The sequence below is a fragment of the Gallinula chloropus genome (genome assembly GCF_964237585.1).
Source record: "Gallinula chloropus genome assembly, chromosome: 2".
In the NCBI taxonomy this organism is placed as follows: domain Eukaryota; kingdom Metazoa; phylum Chordata; class Aves; order Gruiformes; family Rallidae; genus Gallinula; species Gallinula chloropus.
In genome coordinates, this window is record NC_140086.1 from 116,692,682 (window position 1) to 116,712,657 (window position 19,976).

At 40.7% G+C, this 19,976-nt stretch overlaps 1 protein-coding gene across 1 annotated transcript in view; it reads left to right on the plus strand.

Moving 5' to 3' along the window:
* The first annotated feature begins 1,641 nt into the window (after positions 1 to 1,641).
* LARS2 (leucyl-tRNA synthetase 2, mitochondrial) overlaps positions 1,642 to 19,976 on the plus strand; it is an 88,222-nt gene continuing 69,887 nt past the window's right edge. Inside the window, exons 1-4 of the mRNA XM_084260409.1 lie at positions 1,642 to 1,691; positions 4,178 to 4,428; positions 6,219 to 6,347; positions 17,111 to 17,202. Of these exons, the coding sequence (XP_084116535.1) occupies positions 4,195 to 4,428; positions 6,219 to 6,347; positions 17,111 to 17,202 (455 nt within the window). The 5' untranslated portion in view covers positions 1,642 to 1,691; positions 4,178 to 4,194. The remainder of the gene's footprint in view (positions 1,692 to 4,177; positions 4,429 to 6,218; positions 6,348 to 17,110; positions 17,203 to 19,976) is intronic.

Here is a 19,976-nt window from a genome sequence, read left to right on the forward strand (position 1 = left end):
GTGTAATGTGTTGTAGTTTTGCGTGGCCGGGTTCTGGTGGAGACTGGGGGGGGCTGCAGGGGTGGCTTCTGCAAGAAGCAGCCAGAAGCTCTCTGCAGGCCCAACAGAGCAAACATCAGCCGATTCAAGGCTGGAGTCATTGCTGACCAAGGCCGAGCCCATCAGCAATGGTCACAGCACCTCTGTGAATCACATACAGGAGGAAAAAAAACCACAAGCGGATGCATTTTGCCCCCAGAGAAAGGAGTGAGAAGATACAAGAAACTGTGCAGATGCCAAGGCCAGGGAGGGGGGGAGGAGGCACTCCAGGTACAGGAGAGAAAGATGCCCCTGCAGCCCGTGGAGAATCCCATGGTGGAGCAGGTTTTCCCCCAGCAGCCCATGGAAAAGGCCGAGACCATGGCCACCTACAGCCCATGGAGAGGTCCCATGCTGAAGCAGGTGGAGACATACAGGAGATGTTGTAACCCACATTAGAGCAAGCCCCTGGCAGCACTTGCAAGCAGTGGAGAGAGACAGAGACATGGAGAGAGATCCACCCCAGAGCAGGTTTCCTCGGGAGGAAGTCTGGTGACTCTGTGGAGGACCAGGCTGAAGCAGTCTGGGCCTGAGAGACATTCTGTGATTTTATGACTGCACCCCACAGAAGTGACCCACGCTGGGGCAGCTGTTGCGAATCTGAAGCCTTGTGGGAAAGGACTCACATTGGAGATGTTCACGGAGAACTGTCTCCCATGGGTGGGACTCCGCGGTGCAGCAGGGGATGGGTGTGAGGAATGAATGCCCCCCACCCCCAGCTAAGAAAGAAAACAACTTGTGAGGAACTGACGGAAATCCCCATTCCCTCATTCCCTGCCCCTCCCTGTGCCACAATGAGGGAAGGAAGGGAGCAAAATCATGGCTAAACTGAGTCTGCTAAGGGAGGAGTGAGGGGAGGTGCTTTAAGATCTGGCTGCGCTTCTCATTACCCAGCTCTGGTGTCACCGGGTGTGCAGGGCAGTGTCATAAATTAGTTTTCTTTATTCTGTGTTGAGTCTGTTTTGCCCATGCTGCTGATTGCAAAATGATCTCTCCCTGTCCTTATCTCGACTCCTGAGCCTCTCAATATTTATTTTCTCCACTGTCCAGCTGGAAAAGGGAGTGAGAGTGGCTTTGGTGGGTGTCTGGTTTTCTAGCCAGGGTCAAACCACCACACGTGTAAATGTAGCGTACATGCTCAGAGGTGGGGTGCTCTTTGGCCTTTTAAAATGCGTAGCTGTACGTAAAGCCATTAATTAAAGCGGTAAGTTAGCAACCGCGCGTCACTATGGAAATTCGAGTTTTGCCCTAGATTTTTCAGGACAAGGCTCTGAGGGGATCCCGCCTCCACATGGTGGCTTCTGGAAAGCCTGCCGTCCCGGAGGGCCATGCTTCCCTCCCTGCCTGCCTGCCTACCGTGAGACTCGGGGCTTAGAAACACAGGAAATTCCCCGCTCACCCACCCAGCCCTGACACGAGAGCCCAAAGTCCCCAACTCCCCGACTCGCTTCACCCGCCCGCGGCAAGACCGCGCCTCCGCGGGGCACCGCGCAAGCGCGGGGGGCCCGGGGGAAGGCGGCGCATGCGCTACAACCCCCCCAAGATGGCGGCGCCCAGCGAGGGGAAGGGGAGCTGAGGGTGTGTGAGGTGCAGCAGCGGGCTCCCCCGCACAGGTAAAGGTCCCGTGGCCTGTGCTCTTCTTCACGCTCGCTACCAGGCCGGCTTTGCCGCCGGCGCCCGCAGCCGTGCGCCCCGCCGCGCTTCCCCTCGCCCGCTCCGTCAGGCTGGCTGCCTGGCCTCGCAGCCGGCTCCCCGTGCCCCGCAGCGGCCCTCCCCGTCTCCCACTCGCCGTGACTGCTTTCCTGCTGAGGGAGCTGCTTGCTCCCGTGCCTGCTCCTCCGTTACTGGATCGTGCCTATAAGGCCCCTGCTAATAAGCTGCAAGGCGGAAAAACGTAGGGAGGTTTTAATTGCTCGGTCAATTCAAAGCTTTAGCTGCAAGGAAAAGGAGTTTGACTGGCTTCTCGCTTGTAGGGTGAGTGAAACATGTTGGCCCTTACCAAGCAGTTGTCAGTACTTTAATTTAGTGAAGGCCTCCTCTCCCATGTGCTTACAGCATCGTTCCAAAGCAGAGTCTCAGCTTGTGTTCTTCCATCGCTCCAGCCCCTTTCTTGGCACACACCTTGCAGAGTTGGGCAGGTTTGGCTTGTAAGTTGCTTCTTCAAAGACGCACGCAGCACTGGGCTGGGATGCCCATAATGGGCTGGTAAGAGCACCCTTCTTGACTGTGCACTCAAGCCTGTAAAGGCAAAACCACTTTGGGCTACATCTTCTTGGTGTGCTCGCTGTCCGTGTTTGGCCCAATATGTGACTTGCTGATCATCACATCTTGTGCACGAGAGGGCCTGGGAGCAGGAAAGAGACCATAGATCATCATCCAGTCCTGGAAGTCCAGGTGTTTAAATGAGCTTTGCTCAGGCCTCAACCCCTTTCCCATTTGCATCTGCTGCTCTGACTTCTGGTTCACGTGACTCATAGGGCCTGATGTACCAAATGATCACCCAAATCTGCCCCGGCACATGTGACATTGGCAGGTGGGCTTCTCTTGAGCTGTGTGCAGGGTGCTGTGTCTAGCTTGTATCTTTCCATTTTCAGCAAAGGTTTCATGTGTATGTAATATCTGTGGTTTAAAATATGTATCTTGTAAATCAGCAATGCTGGAAGTGTCTTACCCTAAGAAAGGGAAGTGCTCATTGTTGTAGAAGAATTTGAAATTATAGAAATAAGTAATAAGGAAATAATTTCTAGAAATAAGCAAAATGGTGAAGTTCTACAATGTTCTTGCTAATTGTGAGCTGAGTGAAGAAGTATAAGGTTATGGAGGAGGGGAAATTGTCTCCTGAATTACTCATGAGCACCTTCACCAGGAATCCTGAGTGAAGTCCTGGATTTGTTATTACTGCAAATATGAGAGATTTTAGAGGCTAACCACAAAAAATTCAAGGCAATGGCATGACTTATGTTAATGAAGAATGCTTGAAAGAGCCTCCTTGATAAGGAACAGAGGAAAGCTGAAATTCTTTAGATGTGTAATGATACAGGCAAGGAGGACTTGTGTATGCATGTGTGGTGAAAGTTAAGGAATTATTACTCCCACTAGCTATGCTGGGGATCTATTTAGGTGATATAGCAATTACTACCAATGTTGCTATCACATGGGAAATAAATAAAACAGTTTCTTATACAGAGTTCTTTACAGAGATTTTACTGATGTAACTCTGCAGAAAAATAGCTAGTTTGGTACAACAGGTCTCTATAGATAAAATTTGAAAACAACTGTAGAGGATAGAACATAGTGATATAAATAAATAAGATTTTAAAAAATTGATTAAGGGTGAAGATGTGGAAGAAATGTCTATAACTTAGGGTTTAGGTTTTTTCAGTGTCATATTTCCTACTGTAGGAAGTAAAATCAGTAAATATTCTGTTGAGATTGATGCTGAACTTGTGAACCATTTGGTCTTTCTCACGTCTGTGTAGCTTTATTTTGGAAGGCTCTAAAGCATATGAGGAGTTTTTCAAAGTGGATTTTTAGTTGAAAGAGAACTGGATTGCTTTGCATGCCTGAGTTGTTAAATTATATCTTGTCTGAACAGTGTAAGTTTCTCATGTAGTTCTTGCAGAAAACTATACTGATGAGGAAGCCCTTAGCAAAATACTCAATTTAGAATATCCAGTTGAAGTCTACTAATTATAGTCCTCCTCCCCCATCTCTTTTCAGTGATGACAAATTCAGTAGTTCTACAGGATAATTTCATGCAACTTCCTCTTCTCCCTACTTTCATTCTAAATCGTTACTAACACCCTGTTAGCCATCATCTTCTGTTCAGTCAGCTGAGTTTCTTGAGCTGTCACTTGACTAATCCTGCCTCTATCAGAGACTGAATGCAACAATTGTGTCGTACATTAGAGAAGTCATCTAGCAGTTTTGCTCTGTGCAAGGAACACAGTTAGTTCTTTGGGCTAAAAACTAACTGTTCTTGTAATTCAAACACATGGGAATAAAATGCAAGTACGTGTTTCATAGCTACCAAACTTCTGTGCAATCATAACCACCACTGAATTCCTGTTATATATTGTTTTTGTCTTTTTTTTTTCAGATATCATAACCTTTAGAATGGAGTTGGTTTGTCAGAGAGTTGTTGCTTGTTCCTCTTGCTTGAAGAGACAACAAAACGGCTTCCTGGGATTAATTAAATGGCAGAGAAGACTGGTTCCTGCTTGTGTCAGAACTATTTACAGTGAGACAGGGAAATGGGAAAAAAGCTATGGATTGGAGACCAGAAAAAGAGTGGAAAATTGGTGGCTCCCAAGAATAAAGGATCAGTTCTGCAAAATTTCAGAATTTGATGTAAGCATTAGCAATTACCTGTTTGATAATTTTGTTTTCTCAGAACAGAACTAATTGAAAACTACTTAGTGCAGTTGGCTTATGATGAGCTGTATATTACATTTCAGGGGAAAATACTTTTATCTGATAGTAAATTATTAAAAGCAGTCAAAATAAGTGGAAAAATACTTTCAAAGAATCTTGAGGAAAAACAGCAAAGTATGAGCTTGTAAATTTAGGAAGTGTTTAAGCAATCTTTCTATAATATACCACATTTAGGGATGAATTATTTATTAAAAGAAACATCCCCTGTATTCGTAACTTTTGTAAACAGATAACTTTCCCAATGGCTATGACAAATCTATTACCCTGCACACTGTGACTCATTAAGATCTGCGTTAAGGGATGATTTTTTTAAGAATATTTTCTGGTATACAGTGTCTTAGAAATAATGAGTGGCTTGCAGGGGAAAAAGAACCCCAGCAATTTCCCCCATGCAATAAAAGATCTTGAAAACAATTGTCATCTCGGTCTCTGACTCTTTTTGCCTTCTCAGTTATGCTCAGTCACATAGGTATAAAAAAATCTGTACCCCCTGCATGTTCTTTCCTAAAATGTGCCCCCTCTCCAACAACAACAAAAAGATCCCATCCAGGTGTTGAAGAGAGAAAAGGGGCTCACTGTTTCTGAGGAAGAAAATGGGTGAAAACGGCATGTGTGCATTCACATAGCCCGGAGAGCCTTAATTTGGGCTTCTCTCTTTAATATCCGACAACACATACATACCATACATCTGCTAAGCTCTGATTGATGTTTTTAATGATATTTTTGTTTTATCCTTGCAGCAGAAGTAAATTTGAAATAAACATTTCGTAGTAAGAGGCAGGTAGTATATAGTGCTGCAAAGAAATATTTAGAGTATGTCTAATTTTTCTATTGGACACAAGAGATAAAGAAGTAATACTTGATAAATATGAATAGAGCTTCCTTCAGAATAATAAAAGCTGCCCATATATTTTTTCATTACTATTATTAGCGTAAGAAAAGCGATGTGGGAACTTACCAAGTGCCTATCAATGATAAATTCAGTGGTAATCGAGATGTTTTAGGGATAATTTATGTGAGAGAGCTAATGTTTGATTTCTTTGTGACTTTTGCCAATTCGCTCAGACCTATCTAGATGATTTTTTTTTAACTTCCATTTCACTGTGCAAGATGCTGGTTGTAAGATGTCTCTGGATCTGAGCATAGGTAGTGACACCGAGCAGCTCCACTTCGGTGGATGTTCCTGTAATTGCAGAGGATTGAGTCAGTCACTCAGCGCCTTGCTGCAGTTCAGCTGACAGAAAGCAACCGGCCCTGAGTGAGCACCATGCTTGTTGTAAATACAAAGCAAACCACTTACTTAACTCTTAAGAGGATAATTTAATCTGGCACATTTCCACTTTTTGGTGGAACAGATTGGGAGCACACAGATAATCACTGACATACGCTATGCTGGGGAATGGTGATTTGTAAAGCTGCAGTTATGTTAATATATCTTTTGTTGAGGAGAAGTTCATTAAAAGCAATTGACAAGTGTCACATAAATACCAATATAAATTGATGAGATGGCAGCAAAGTCTGGTAAAGCATCTCCAATTTACAGCCTCAAAGAATTTGATGCTGGGGATTTTGTCAGTGCTCACTTGGATCAGTTCCAGCACAACCTTGTTGCTTTTCCTGGCACTGGGTAGTTTAGTGTGTGCATGTATTTACTTCAGTGAAATGCTAACTCATGTAGTCATAACTTTCTAAAAATTTCTTTCTAGAAATCAAGACCAAAATTTTATGTGCTTTCTATGTTCCCATATCCTTCTGGAAAACTTCACATGGGCCATGTTCGTGTCTACACCATCAGTGATGCAGTAGCTCGGTTCCAGAAAATGAGAGGGATGCAGGTAAGAAAAGATTGGCACTAAGTCTGGGTAGGAGGGTTTTTTTTATGTTTTAATAACATAATTTCTTCAGGAAATTAGTATTTTTCAAAATCCTTTAAAGTGAAGGCTTATCAGGAATACATGGTACAGATGCACAGAGAAATGACCTGAGGAGATTTGACATTTAAGACTTAGTTAAAATAGGTTGTGGTCAGAACTGTTGGCTGACAGGAGGTCATTAGAAACTATCTCAAATGATACAGCTGATGCTGTACCCACTACCTGAATCTGTTGATGTATGGCACGGTGTTGGTGAGATGTGTGGGCCACGCCATTTCTATGAACTGAAGACCATCTAGTTGGGACCATGGGAGAAAAATGTAGTTGGCAAGAGAAAACTGAGACATCACAGAAATCAATTCCATTCACTTCTGCTCCCGACAAGCAATTGATGTCCTTTGACAGACTTGGAGGGGACACCCTGCTCCTCTGTGCTAGCTGGGAGTGAAACTCTTTCTCATGGCTGCTCGAAGTCAGGGCTCATGTCACACATCACCTGGGTGTAACTACAAGTTTCACTTCTGTAGTGGCTGCCCCCTTGAGTTGTGTATTTTAGCCTTGCTCATATGTGTGAAATGCTGTCTCTGAGGGTGCAAGTCTTTGAAGTTATATAAGGCTAAGACATCTTGTCATATCTGCAAGGAGATACCCCACTTCCCCTTCTGTGTTCCTTGGCTTCCTCAGTCTGCCCCATGCCAGCCATCAGGTCTGCCCCATGCCTGTGCCATCAGGTCTGCCCCATGCTGCCCTCTCTCTCTCTGCGGTAGGCAGAAGGTGCAGGTGAGAGCTTCGTCCCTGTGTTCTAGAGGTGGATGTTCTGCAGTATATTCTAGCAGGTAAAATCTGAAGGATGTGAGGAAGGCATGGGAGAATTGTGGCCTGAGTGACAATCATAAGATGTCTGGTAGAGGAAAATATTAAGAACTTTGGAAAGAACAGGAAGGAGAAATATGGGAGGCTACCCAATTTTAGGGTAGGGAGTAAAAGGAAAGAAATAGCTGCAATCAGGAATCTAGGATGAGACTCATAAATTAATTCTCTCTAATGTACAAGAAAGGAGGAACAGTTCTAGAATATAGGAATCAGACCCTCAAAATAGTGCAAAGAAGATGAAATGGAGAAAGAAATGTTAATTGTCAGTTGTGGTACCAAGTGCAATTTCCTTGCTACAAGTGCTGCAGGAGTGTGGTGTTTCCTGGATGTATCACCACCCATAAGACTCTTAAAGGTACTCGCACTGAATTATTCAGCGTGCTGCCTTTCCAAATACTGTGTGTTTTATGCCAGTGGTGAACATACCCTGCACTGAATATGTGCTGTTGCTTTACAGAAATGCATTCTCATGCTTTTGAAATTACAGGAAAAAGAAATAACTACCTTGGACTTTAAATGAGGAAAAAAACCCAATGTCTGTTCTAATACTGATCTTTCTGAACTCCTCTGAATGACTGGAGCTTATATCTCATTAAAATGATTGGGCCAACTGGGTTCACGGAGTTGGAAAAGACCTTTAAGATCATCAATTCCAACCATTCCTGCCCTATGTTAAACTATCCCTAAGTACCTGATCTACCCCTTTTTTAAACACATCCAGGGATGGCGACTCACCCACCTCCCTGGGCAGCCTGTTCCAGACCCTGACAACTCGTTCAGTGAAGAATTTTTTCCTAACATCTAATCTGACCCTGCCCGGGCACAGCTTTGTGACATTTCCCCTTGTCCTATCACCTGTCACCTGGCTGAAGAGATCATCACCCACCCCTCTACAACCTCCCTTCAGGTAATTGTAGGTGGTGATAAGGTCTCCCCTCAGCCTCCTCTTCTCCAGGCTAAACAACCTGAAGGGATGTCCTCTTGAAGGGACTTTTGATTCCTGCTTGATATTGATTCCACCAGAGATGTTATTTTAGGGCATAGCTCATCTCTCATCAATAACCCGTTAAATTTCTGTTGAGAGAGATGAAAACACGCTTCCTCTTCTACTAGCTGAAATAAAGTGAAAATAATTATCTACACCCAGTAGGATGCTGTAGGTGTTAGCTTTTGAAAATGAGGGAAGTAAGCACCCTTAGTAGAAGCCTTTGGAGAAAATGAAAAGATAATATAATTGCAATGAAATGCAAGAGCCATTATGAAAGCAAGTATTTATTTCCGTGATTACCTGTTTTTTTTCCACAAAATTTTGGGAAGTATTTTAAAGTTTTTTAATCCTGCATTTCAGCTTTTTTCGACACTCTATGTAAAAATTACTTTGAAAGGTATTAGAGTGCTTGTAGAACATGCTGTATTTCTATAAATACATACATCTTCTGTTGTTTTAACTGCTTTGAACATCTGTTTGTGACTGAAGGTGGGCAGCCAAAGAATTTAATCTTAATGTACAATTAAGAGACATTGCAGATCTCAAAAGATTTTCTGAGTGTGTCAGGCTAAGAGCTGTTGTGTTAGTGATGGAGATTAACTTGTTGGAACTTATATTTACCTTAGAATTTCTTTTTCTTTCTTGGCCGTGCTAATTTCTCCATCACTTAGAATTTAAGTCTTTATAATTGATTTTTCTCTTCACAGTTAATTTATGAACCTCTAGATATTTTTGCTGGCCATTGTCACAGTTGTCCAACCTGTAAAAGATTTCTTCATTATCACAGTTCTAGGCTATGATAGGGTCATGTCTTATTATACATAACATTTGATATACCCAAGAAAAAATGTTTTCATTCAAAGAATTACTTGGATTCTTCAGTACATAAAAAGAAAGAATGCTTTAGAAATTAAAATTACTAGTATGCATAATTTTGACTTTATTCTATCAATTTTTTATTTTTTTTCTCTTCTTTCTGAAAATTCAACTTTAATATTGCATGCTTGAAAATTCAGGCACTGCTAATTTTTACCATTCAGAATTCTAAGTAAAAGTGAATGCAGTTCTGTTATTCAAGTCAAGTTTAGGATAATATTTTTGAGCAGTAATTGCTTCCATCATTTCCAAACCACCAAAAAGGAAGAGTCATTGAAAATTGTCTTGGGAACTACTTCTCTACATATAGATCTAGGACTGACTTTGGTTAGCAAGTAATAAAACGGTGCTAGAAGCAATACAGGTAGGTTGAAAGTGTTTGTAAGGCAATGAGGAATGATGGGCTGTTACTGTGGAAAATACAGGCAAAAACATTAGACTTAGAGTTCCCTGGGAAAACATCAGACTACTGTCTGCATTTATTGTCCAGTAAAGGGTGAAGGGAAAAATCAGGGTAATGTATAAGGTGTGTACATAGTGGACTAGTATATATGGTTAAGTGAATAATACATTTTTAATATACATCAATATACATGGGGGTGTCTTTCTTAGAGAATGCCTTCATGTGAACATAGTGCATTTGTTTCATACTGATTTAGTCTGAACTGGCAAGAATCTTCCTATTTGCTATAATACATAAGTAAGGATAAGCTTGAATGCCTTTACAAAGGAATTAGAGCTGCTTTAGTAAATTGGAAGCATTCTTTGGAATGCATTAATGTAATTTCTTCATATTGGAGGTAGTTTGAAATCTTAACTCTGGAAGTGTTAAATCATTTGGATGCTGGGTTGTTTTGTTTTTCTAAAATGGAACATTAGTATTTCATTTTTCTAGCTGGATAGGATCTGATTTTCTTTCAATTAAAATATTCTAGAGAGATAATATGCACTGAAATCTGCTGGTATTTGTCAGAAACATGTACTACACCAGCGTTTTAACTTGGAAAATAAATATTTGTTGCTCATCCTGCACACCTACCCCGCTTGTTTTTGAAAGAAATACTGCTTCAGCATTAAGCCATAGATGATATTGGTGACCAACGACACCAAAAATAGAGCAGGTTACCTAATGAGCAGCAGACTTTTCTGTACTACATGACTGGCTTGTCATTTATTAAATGATGTGCAAGGGTGGGGTTTAATCAAGTATAACATCACGATGGGCAAACACTTGTTCAGTGTGCTGATGAGCAATAAGCTTGGCAGAGTGTTCAGTAGGAGGTGCATGAATGTTTGTGTTCCAACACAGAGGTAATCACTGGAGTTGTTACAGGGCCAGCAATATTGTGCTGAGGGGTGGTGAAGTCTTGTTTGTTTTACCTGAAGCTCTGACCAGCGAAACATTGTGTTATTCCCAAATTCCTCAAGTACTTGTGGGCAGTGCATGGGAAGCAAACTCTGTCATGTGCTTGGATTAGATTGCTGGGTAAATGATTGTACATCTGTTGTAAGATAAGCTGTTTACATTCTAATTAGTGAAGATGAAGCTTGAAGCCTTTGCGTGGGAACTGTAAACCATATAGATAACTTACCATGAACACAGTGAGCTAGTCTCTTCTGAAAATGTGTTAAGGGTAATATTTTTCTTGAAGTGCAGTTAAGATATTTTTTGTGTATGGAGAGTTCTAGTCACAAATTTTATTACAAACATATTTCTTTAAAAATGCTATGAAAAAACCTAATTTCTGTATTTTAAATGACAATTTTGTATCTATTAGTAAACCGATCCAGAACTAAACTGTGAAGTTTCTGGTGTTTTCTCTGTAAATTTACATGCATATTGTGACTTGAAGTGTATGAGTCTTGTAAGAAGTTAAAAGATTCGTTATTTGAGAGTGCCATGTACAAATCGTGGAGATATTCACATGGTGAATTTCATCGTGGCAGATTTCCAGTCTGCTGCTGCTTGGGGAAAAAAAGTATTTATCATTGCTTTATCATGCTATCATTATCATGTCTTTGATAAATTCCAGAGTGGGTAATTTGTGCCTCTCAGAGGACTGAGAATAATTCCCTTAGCAATCAGTAAACAGAGAGTGATTCAGTTCAATAGTTCCTGTGATATCTTTTTAATAAAATTTTGAATTGTAATTGATACCCCAGGAAGGATGTCATATGCAGTTTGTACAGAAAGGAGAGCAATAATTGGACAATTCAGGACGAAATTCCCATACACTGGGATCAGATTTCTTAATTTACCCTGAAGAGGCTCCTGATAGATGGGATTGGAATATTATCAATGATATTTCCACAATATTCCAAAATGACTTAGAGAGCATTTTCATTTTATCCAGAATGTATTTTTTAAAACTATATTTATTTTCATTAATTGTTTTCCTTTTCAGCAGTGAGTCTTAATACTCTAAAAATTGCAAGAGTGAGTTGTATTGAAGAAAGACAGGCAAGTTTAATTAAAACTTTATAGTGAATTCATCAATAGGATTAATTATTCCAATGCAGTTCCATTTTTTTTCCTGATCATCATTAGCTGCTGTTCTCCACCATATTTTTTCTGTGTGTGTGAAGCCGGTATGTCCTTTTGCCAGGTTATTTTCTGTGGTATAGAACAAGTGGAAAATATTACAAGTATCCTATGTGAATTGAGTATTATTTGAATTTAGCTTTCCAGTAGCACTGAAAGTGTTAATCAGCTCATTCTGTGAGCTCTCTGAGAGAGAGAGAGAAAATGAGATATTATTTTAAGTGCAGTTATGCTAGAATCAGAGAATCCTAGAACCTTTCTGGTTGAAAATGACCTTTAAGATCACCAAGTCCTACTGTTCACCTAACTGCCAAGTCCACCTCTAAACCTTGTCCCAAAGCACCACATCCACTGGTCTGCAGGTCTTTTCAATACCTCCAGGCATGGTGGCTCAACCAGTGCCCTGGGCAGCCTCTTCCAAAGCTTGACAACCCTTTCAGTGAAGAAATTGTTCCTAACATCCAATCTAAACCTCCCTTGGTACATCCGGAGGCCATTTCCTCTTGTCCTGTTGCTTGTTACTTGTGAGAAGAGACCAACACACACCCAGACTCCTTTTCAGGTAGTTGCAGAGACCAGGAAGGTCTCCTTTCAGCCTCCTTTTCTCCAGGATAGCCGACCCCAGTTCTGAGCCACAGCTGCTCCTCACAAGACTTGTGCTCTAAACCCTTGACCAGTTTTGTTTCCCTCTTGACATGCTCCATTCTTGTTACATAATACATGCAAGATTGAGGTGACACCTTTGTTTTCTAAATGTCTGCAGCAGAGTGTGGATGCAGAATAATTTATTACACTTTATATCTTGTGAGAACAAGAGATACATTAGAACATTTTATAAGCAGAGTTATGCTTTGATGGAAATCCGTGTGGGTTGATTATTTTTTAATTTGAAGGTGCCTTATCAGAATGCAAATAGGCAGCATTCTGTTGCAGAGAAGCATTGAAGTTGTCCTTGCTAGAATGTACACAGTAGCCAAAAATTCATTATTTTAATCTGTTTGCAGGTGTGCCTTGTCTGCTTGGGATTTTTTTTGTTTGGAGGTGGCAATGGTGGTAATTTTTAGCTGTTGCATGATGGTGGTTACCGTTTAGCACACTTAACAGACAGTCTAGGCTGCGTGCAGGTGGACCTCTTGTATTTAAAATGCGTTCTATCTGTAACCTGTCAGTTGACAACTCATTTTCAACAGGTTCAGCCTGATTGCAGGTGGAATCAGTGGAAGGAGCAGCCATCCCCTCCTTTCCCCTCTCCAACCGTGTGTCCTTATACTGCCTCGCTTGTGTGGGGTTGTGCAATTGTCAGATCAAGTGCAAGGAGGATTACAAAGTTGCTGCTGCAGCCAGGAGTGTTCTCTGGCAGCTGGCACTTGTGACCACAGATCACCTATTTTGTCAGTCTTTTTGGTTAGTTCACCTCAAGTGTGTTGTGGGGCTATAACTAGTGACAGGAATGTCGCCTTTGCTGTCAAATGGCTAATCTGACAGCAAACATCTTCGTTTTAATTTTTGCTGCTATTATCACACATTCTCTGAAATAATTATATTTATTTGCAAACGTGTTTGCCACTGATTCTGCTGTCTTAAAACCTAGAGTATATCGATCTGGGTGTAAGAAAGACTCATCAGCTCCCTGGTCATGGTTTTGAGACATACTGAGCACATCTGGAGAGCAGACAAATTCATTGTTTCCTTATGAACATAAAGGAGCATTCCCCGAATCATCTGTCCTGGTTGTATTGATGGAGGCAGAGAACTGAGTGGTACGAGATCACTGTCAGCTTTGTGTGATGTGGTGCCTGCTGATCTCGCCCACTAATGTCACTGTGATGTGCCGATTGTTACGGCAGCCAATAGATGAAACGTCTCTGAAAGGAAGAGCTGAGACCTTGGGAATGAAATAATGGAGTTCCTGTGTCTTCTGCTTCATCCCACCATCACATCAAGAGCTGTAGCTGTCGCTAAGGACAGGTATTTTGACCATGCTGTGAAATGATTGTTACAACTGTGCTTTGACCTAATATGAAGTCAGAGTCTTTGGGATCTAAAATGTGTCAAGATGCCGCTGTTTACCTTTATAATAATCTGCTCCTGAAAAAGAGTGCCCACTGTGGTAGTTACCAGGCACCCTGTTCCCCACACGCTAGTAAATCAGTTCCCTGCAACTGCCACGGTCTCTTGTTCAAAACACAGCATGTTGGGTAGTAGAAAATGATGGTCTTTCATGCTTGATCCTGCCGGATCGTGTGAGCTTAAGAGGATCCTAAGCCCTCTGTGTTCAAGACTAGCCTACTAGTTTTAACCTGCTTCATTGTGAAGACCAGGAACACCGGCCTTTGGAGATAGTCCTGGTTTGTGCTGACTGAAACTGACAGAAACTATAGCCCGCCTTCTTTTACCAGGTATAAACATTCTCAGACATATGCAGACCTCCTCTGTCTACAAAATATACTCATTGCTTTTTCCTTTCTCCTTGCACCTTGGAGAAAATACTGTCAGACCAGAGAAGGCTTGGAAGAATGGTCACTGTAGTGAGCAGGATTGATCCCTGAGTTGCATAAAGTTTAGAGACTGCTGTCAGAAGCAATCAAGTCAGCATTCAAGAAAGTGGATATGTTTTCTTCCTTTTCTTTTGCTTGTCAGTAATGTTGGGGGGAGCAGCTGTGTTTTCTGCTAGTTAGAGCCTATGATCAACCCATCAAGGAGCTACCAGGAATACCTTTTGGTCTTCAGAATTGCTTTCTTCCTATCTTTTCTTTGTTTTAAACGACTGAACCTTTCCTTTATTCTTTGTGCCAACTTCTGGCACGTCAGTAGTGTATTTCCTTCCCCCCTTCCATATCTCTTGAGATTTCTGGTGCTTTTTAGGACTGTATGGTTAATCTCAGCCTTGTGATTTATGTTGGCTAAGTAGAGTTAAGATGTAATGCCAAGTGCTGCGTGGAGACTGTGGCATTTTCGCTGTGCATTCCAGCCAGAAGCAGCTGACCTATTGTTTAGACAAATGCATTTCACAAACCTTTCAAATCCGTTCACGGTAGAGAAGTAAAAGAGACAATAAACTTGAAATAATTTTCTAAACCACTGTGCGTGTTACATTCATCTCTATAGCAACTACATAAATAGATCTATCCTGGAGATTAATTTGAGGATATTTTTAATGTCTCTTTAAATTCAGGTTTCTGATTGAAACTTGAATTAGCGTATTTCTCCAGTCCTTTAACTTGAGGAATGCTATTGGCTGTTAAATGGAACTGTCTTTGGAATGTGATAACTGAATACACTGCATGGTATTTTTAATATACATGCTAGAATTGGGAAGATCTGTGTGAGCAGATAACTCCTGCTAGCGCTGATGGCACAGGGATAAAATGTCTGCATGTTAACTGTCTGGAGCATCAATTAGCCCTTTTTTGGGAGCCTGTAGCTAGTAGAGAAGCTGTTCTTCCCACATCATTTTGCTTATGAGTGTGAGGAGTGAGACTGTGCCTTGCTTGTGGCTGCCTGTTCTATATCCAGGAGATTTTTTTGGAAGTCAAATTTTACAAAATATCAAGACCAGTCGTTTTTTTAGTCTCACTTAATGTGCATCAGCTTGCAGTAAAAGAAGGAATTTGTAGGGATGTAAATGTAGGGCATTCGTTTAAACAAATGGGGTTTAGATAAGAGAAAATATGTTTTATATGTGAAATACAATAATCTGGTTTATTTCATCATTTGTGCCCAGAAACAGGTGGTCAGCAGTAGTAGCAGTCAGAGAGAGAGCTGAGCTGCAGAAACTGGTACTTTAGTGTGTCCTTAAAAGATTCTATTGTGAATTGTAGTTCATAGAAAGTTTATTTTTCTTTTTTTTTTCCTTTCTTTTACACCAATAGTTTTGATTACTGGTGGGGGGAGAGAGGAGGAAGGCTGGAGAGAGATGTGCTTCCACAGGGTATTGACAAGTGGTTTAGGCTCCAAATGTGATTTTCCATGTAATACTTATAATGTGAGGGAGTGAGGAGCTGGAAAAACAGATTGTTACATTTTCTGACACTGTGATACAAGGAACAATATCTATCTAATTACCAGGAAAATATGTAAGACAGCGTAGCATTCCAATTTCTGTGAGATTTATACATTAAAATGTGCTTTACTTGGACCCTTACTGTACTGGCTTGAATCAGTTGATCACAGGTTAAACCTTTGGTTTTGTTGCTGTGCAGTAAAGTAATGATATGCAGCAGGTTTAGTTATAGCTCAGTATTGAAAACAAGAATGCTGAGGAGTCACATCTGTTGAATTCTGTTGCTTTTACACCAAGTTGGTGCCTAGGGCACCTTTATAAACACGGCTATAAAACATTTTTTATGAAAGAATCCATTGAAGTCAGAGGATTGGAAGGTTGTGGCAAAGAAGAATAAAAATAATTCAGGTCAGTGACAAAAGTACCTCTTATGCTTTGGAAACAAACAGATTTTTTTTTGCAGGGAGATTGGTTATGAGATTAGTATTGTTGGAGTTGCTTTCTTCTTGCTTGTCTGCTTACCTGCCAGTAAAGAATGAGTTCTTCATATTTTTAGGGAAGAAAATTTTGATTTCTTACAACCTATAAAACGTTACTCCATCAGGTTTTGCTGTTAAACTTGTGTAACTTTAATCGTAGTTATTGAATTTATAGCACATTTGTAGGGGTAAGAAATGGGTATTATCAGGTATACAGTATCTAAGTGTGGTAAAATGACAGCATCTGAAGTATTGGCCTTTGTTTCCAAAAAATCAAACAGGGTTTTTGAATACTTACTGTGTTGCTAGATGATTTTTCTAAATAATTTGCATGTTAATAGGAAAGATACATATTTCAACAGAAACAATCTATTATATTTCGTAGTAAAAATTTTTGTGCCTGTATTTGTCATCATGTAATACAGTTTGTCATTCTGCAGTCTGTATGTACAAAAGGTAATTTAGTAAAATTTGACCAAAACAGTTTTCCTGTCCTCTTAATTATCTGTTGTCAGAGAGTATTTGTATTTATTTTTTCTTAAAAATAAAAGGGGGGGGGGGAAAGGGTAGGCTACACATCAGGTGCAGGAGCCATTGGTTCAACTACTGTTGCCTGCTTTCTTCTTCTCTTTCTTTAGGGTGAGTATTTGATTCTGTTTAGTAGTAGCATCAACTGCTAATTTTGACTGCCAAACAGTTCACAAAGGATTGATTTACAAATAGTTATGAGGATTTGTTACATAATACTTTAAAGTCTGACTAACAGCACATTGTGGATGGCAAGTGTGCTTCGTATTCATCCTTTCAAACAGACCTAGCGGTAGTGGGCATGTTTTGAAGAGGTTCAATTCAGACAAAGCAAATGCTGAAATGCAAAACACTGTTCATTGTTTAGAAGCCTGTGTGTTGTTGAGGCCATTCCAGGAAGTTACATAAGATTTTGTTTTTCCTTTCTGCTTACAGGTGATCAATCCAATGGGATGGGATGCATTTGGGTTGCCAGCAGAAAATGCTGCAGTTGAACGTGGTCTTCACCCTGCAAGCTGGACACAGAGGTAGTTTTTAATGAATTGAAGTAGTGCGACATTTCCACTGTGAATATCTCTACTGTGACCCCCACAAACCAATAAAACAGAGCAAAACCAATGTGGACATAGAAGAAAGATGGTTAAGAAAGAACCAGGTTATTTTCCAATGTTTTATGGGACTGTGCAGATGATTTGGTTTCCAAAAGCAAACGTATCAGGATGATTTTCCAGCTTTTCATCTGAATTGCTTTTAACTTGTAAAAAGGTAGAATATTGAAGAAATGACATTTCCCAAACACCCAAATCAGTGAGTAAGAAATAAATTAAAATTTCATTATGGTGAGTGAAATCTCAGTACAGAATTCCACTGTTAAAAATATGAGCTACGTGTTTAGATTTATTAACAGCTTTCAATGTTGTGCAAAAGAGGAAGAAGGTTTTTTTTTCATTTGAGATTGGGTCTTGAAAAATGATAAGCAGCCATTATTGCTACTCATTTTTGGGTGTTAGATCACAGAATTGGGTGTTTTGTTCCCCTAATATTCTTTGAACCGAGTAGAAAGTTTCAGAAGTAAACATTGATTTCTGTAAATGACTCAGAAACCAGTCTTCTTAAATTAAGCTGTTTACTGTGCTCTGGGTACAGTAATCTAGCTGTGCTGTTTTTTTGGACCTTGATCCATTTCTGTCTTTGATAATGCTGTTTCTTTTAAGTTCTTTTCATATTTCTGGTCCCTTGTTAAGATATTTGATGCTTTTCCAGCTACAATATAGCAAGTGATTTCATTCAGGGAGAATGCATGAGTGCACTACACACAAATTCAGAGTTATTTGTGCTCAGTTTTTTACATTTCCTTCGTGCATGTTTTAGATGAGAATATGCATGAGAGCCAGTTGCCATCACAACACAAAAACCTGGTTTTGTTCTTTTGAGAGCCTGAAGCCACCGTGCAGTGTGTTGTGTGCTGTCAATTATAGCGTAGCGTGGTCAGTAAATGGGTGATTTGAGTCTTCCTTCAGTAAGTCTACTGAAACTCAGCTGTCAAACAAATCTGGATACTTGTTTTATCAGAGTGTCTCATTTTTAACTCTGTGATCTTGATGGAACTTTCACCAGTGAACGTGTCACTGTGATCCTTACCTATGGGACAAAGGATGCATGAAGAAGTGAAGGGTGTAGTTTTGAGACAAGGAGGCTGACATGAAACCCTTGCAACTACAGAAGGGTCAGTCTTTTCCCTCCTCTGTTGTAGGCACTGGTAGGAGATCTTGTTGAACTCTCTCAGCCTGTGAACTCAGAAGAAAGCTGTTCTGAGGGCTGACTTGAGTTGAAATTGGCTTAACAGAAAAGCAGTGAGCAGGGAGGCTGTGATAGCAAAGTGCCCTGTGAGCTCAGCCTGTCTCACCTAAGCAGTTTGTCTGGGTCATAGCAAAAAAGCACGTGGCAGAGCACAGCCTGAGCCAATTCTCTTCTGCTGCTTTCTGTGCTCTTACTGGTTTCCTCTTTTTTTGGTAAATAGGTGCATGTTGCTCCATGTCCTTAAAGCAGCTCAGCTACTAATTACAAACTGTTTTCTACTGGAAGGAAATTTTGCTTTGGAAATTTCCTTAGTATTTAAAAGAGTGGTCATCTAGTTTTAAAAGTTAAATAGTAATAACAAACTGAGACAAGTTAATATATCATCACTGGACTGACTGCAATAACAACAACCAAATGGCAAATTATTTACATATTATTTTCTGATTATGCTAAGGAAGGGAGTTAGTTCATCATACCAGCAGCTTAAGTTCTGGCCACTGAAGTAATTGCTGTCTCCTGTTTTCTCCACTGTCCCTGTCCCGAATGTGTCTCCTGCCTGCAGCAGGGATGACTGAACTGAATGTGAAGCTGTGATGGTGTGATAGTAACCTGATGTATTTTAGTCATCCCTGGAGCAGAGCCAGCCACCCATGCAGCAGGGGTACACTGTAAGCATTCCAGCTTACTGGGTTCAGGAGGGAACAACCAAACTTCAGACCATCGTAATTTTCTGAAGATGTGATTTGAAATGAGCGCAGATTGACTAGTACTTCTTGTATTCTCAAAGATAGGAAAAAAACAAAAACCTATGGGAAATTGAACATGGGAGTTACTTACACAAGACGTGCAGACATGTTTGTTAGCAGGAGTTAGTGTGGTGTCAGAAGCTTTGTGAAAATAAAGCCAAATTTGAAATTTTGTTCCCGGTACAGTTCATTTTGAATGGGACTTTAACATAAGCAGTACTACTGAAAGTATGGCTTCCCCCAGTGGAAGCAGTGAGTCCATAAGAGGATTTTCTGGGACGCTCACACTGATAGAACCTTGCTGTCAGGCCTTTTCTAGTGTAACTGGGGCTCTGCAACTCTTAGTATGGGATGCTTGCATTTCTCAGTTATTCAGTAGTGCAGTTTGTTCTGGATCAGAATTAAATGCTCAGATTTGTGACTGTCAAATTAGCCACTCTGGCAGGATTGATGATACTTTGTCTGACATGCATTTTAGTGGGAAATTAGAAGCCTGTAAGAAATTTTAAGCAATTTTAAATTGTGAGAATGAATTCGCACCGGGTCACTAGTTAGTATTGTGTAGTTATGAGTATTTGAGTAAGCTGTATTTAGCACATTCTCAAACTAAAGCTTCATTGTATATTCTGATGGGGGGTTTTTTATATTTTGTATATAATCTCTCTGGGGCAAGGTCTAGCCCTACAGTTTCACAGCTGGTTTAAGGTTGCCACCACCTCCTTCATGTTGGCTCTGCTGATTTTGTGGACATGGTA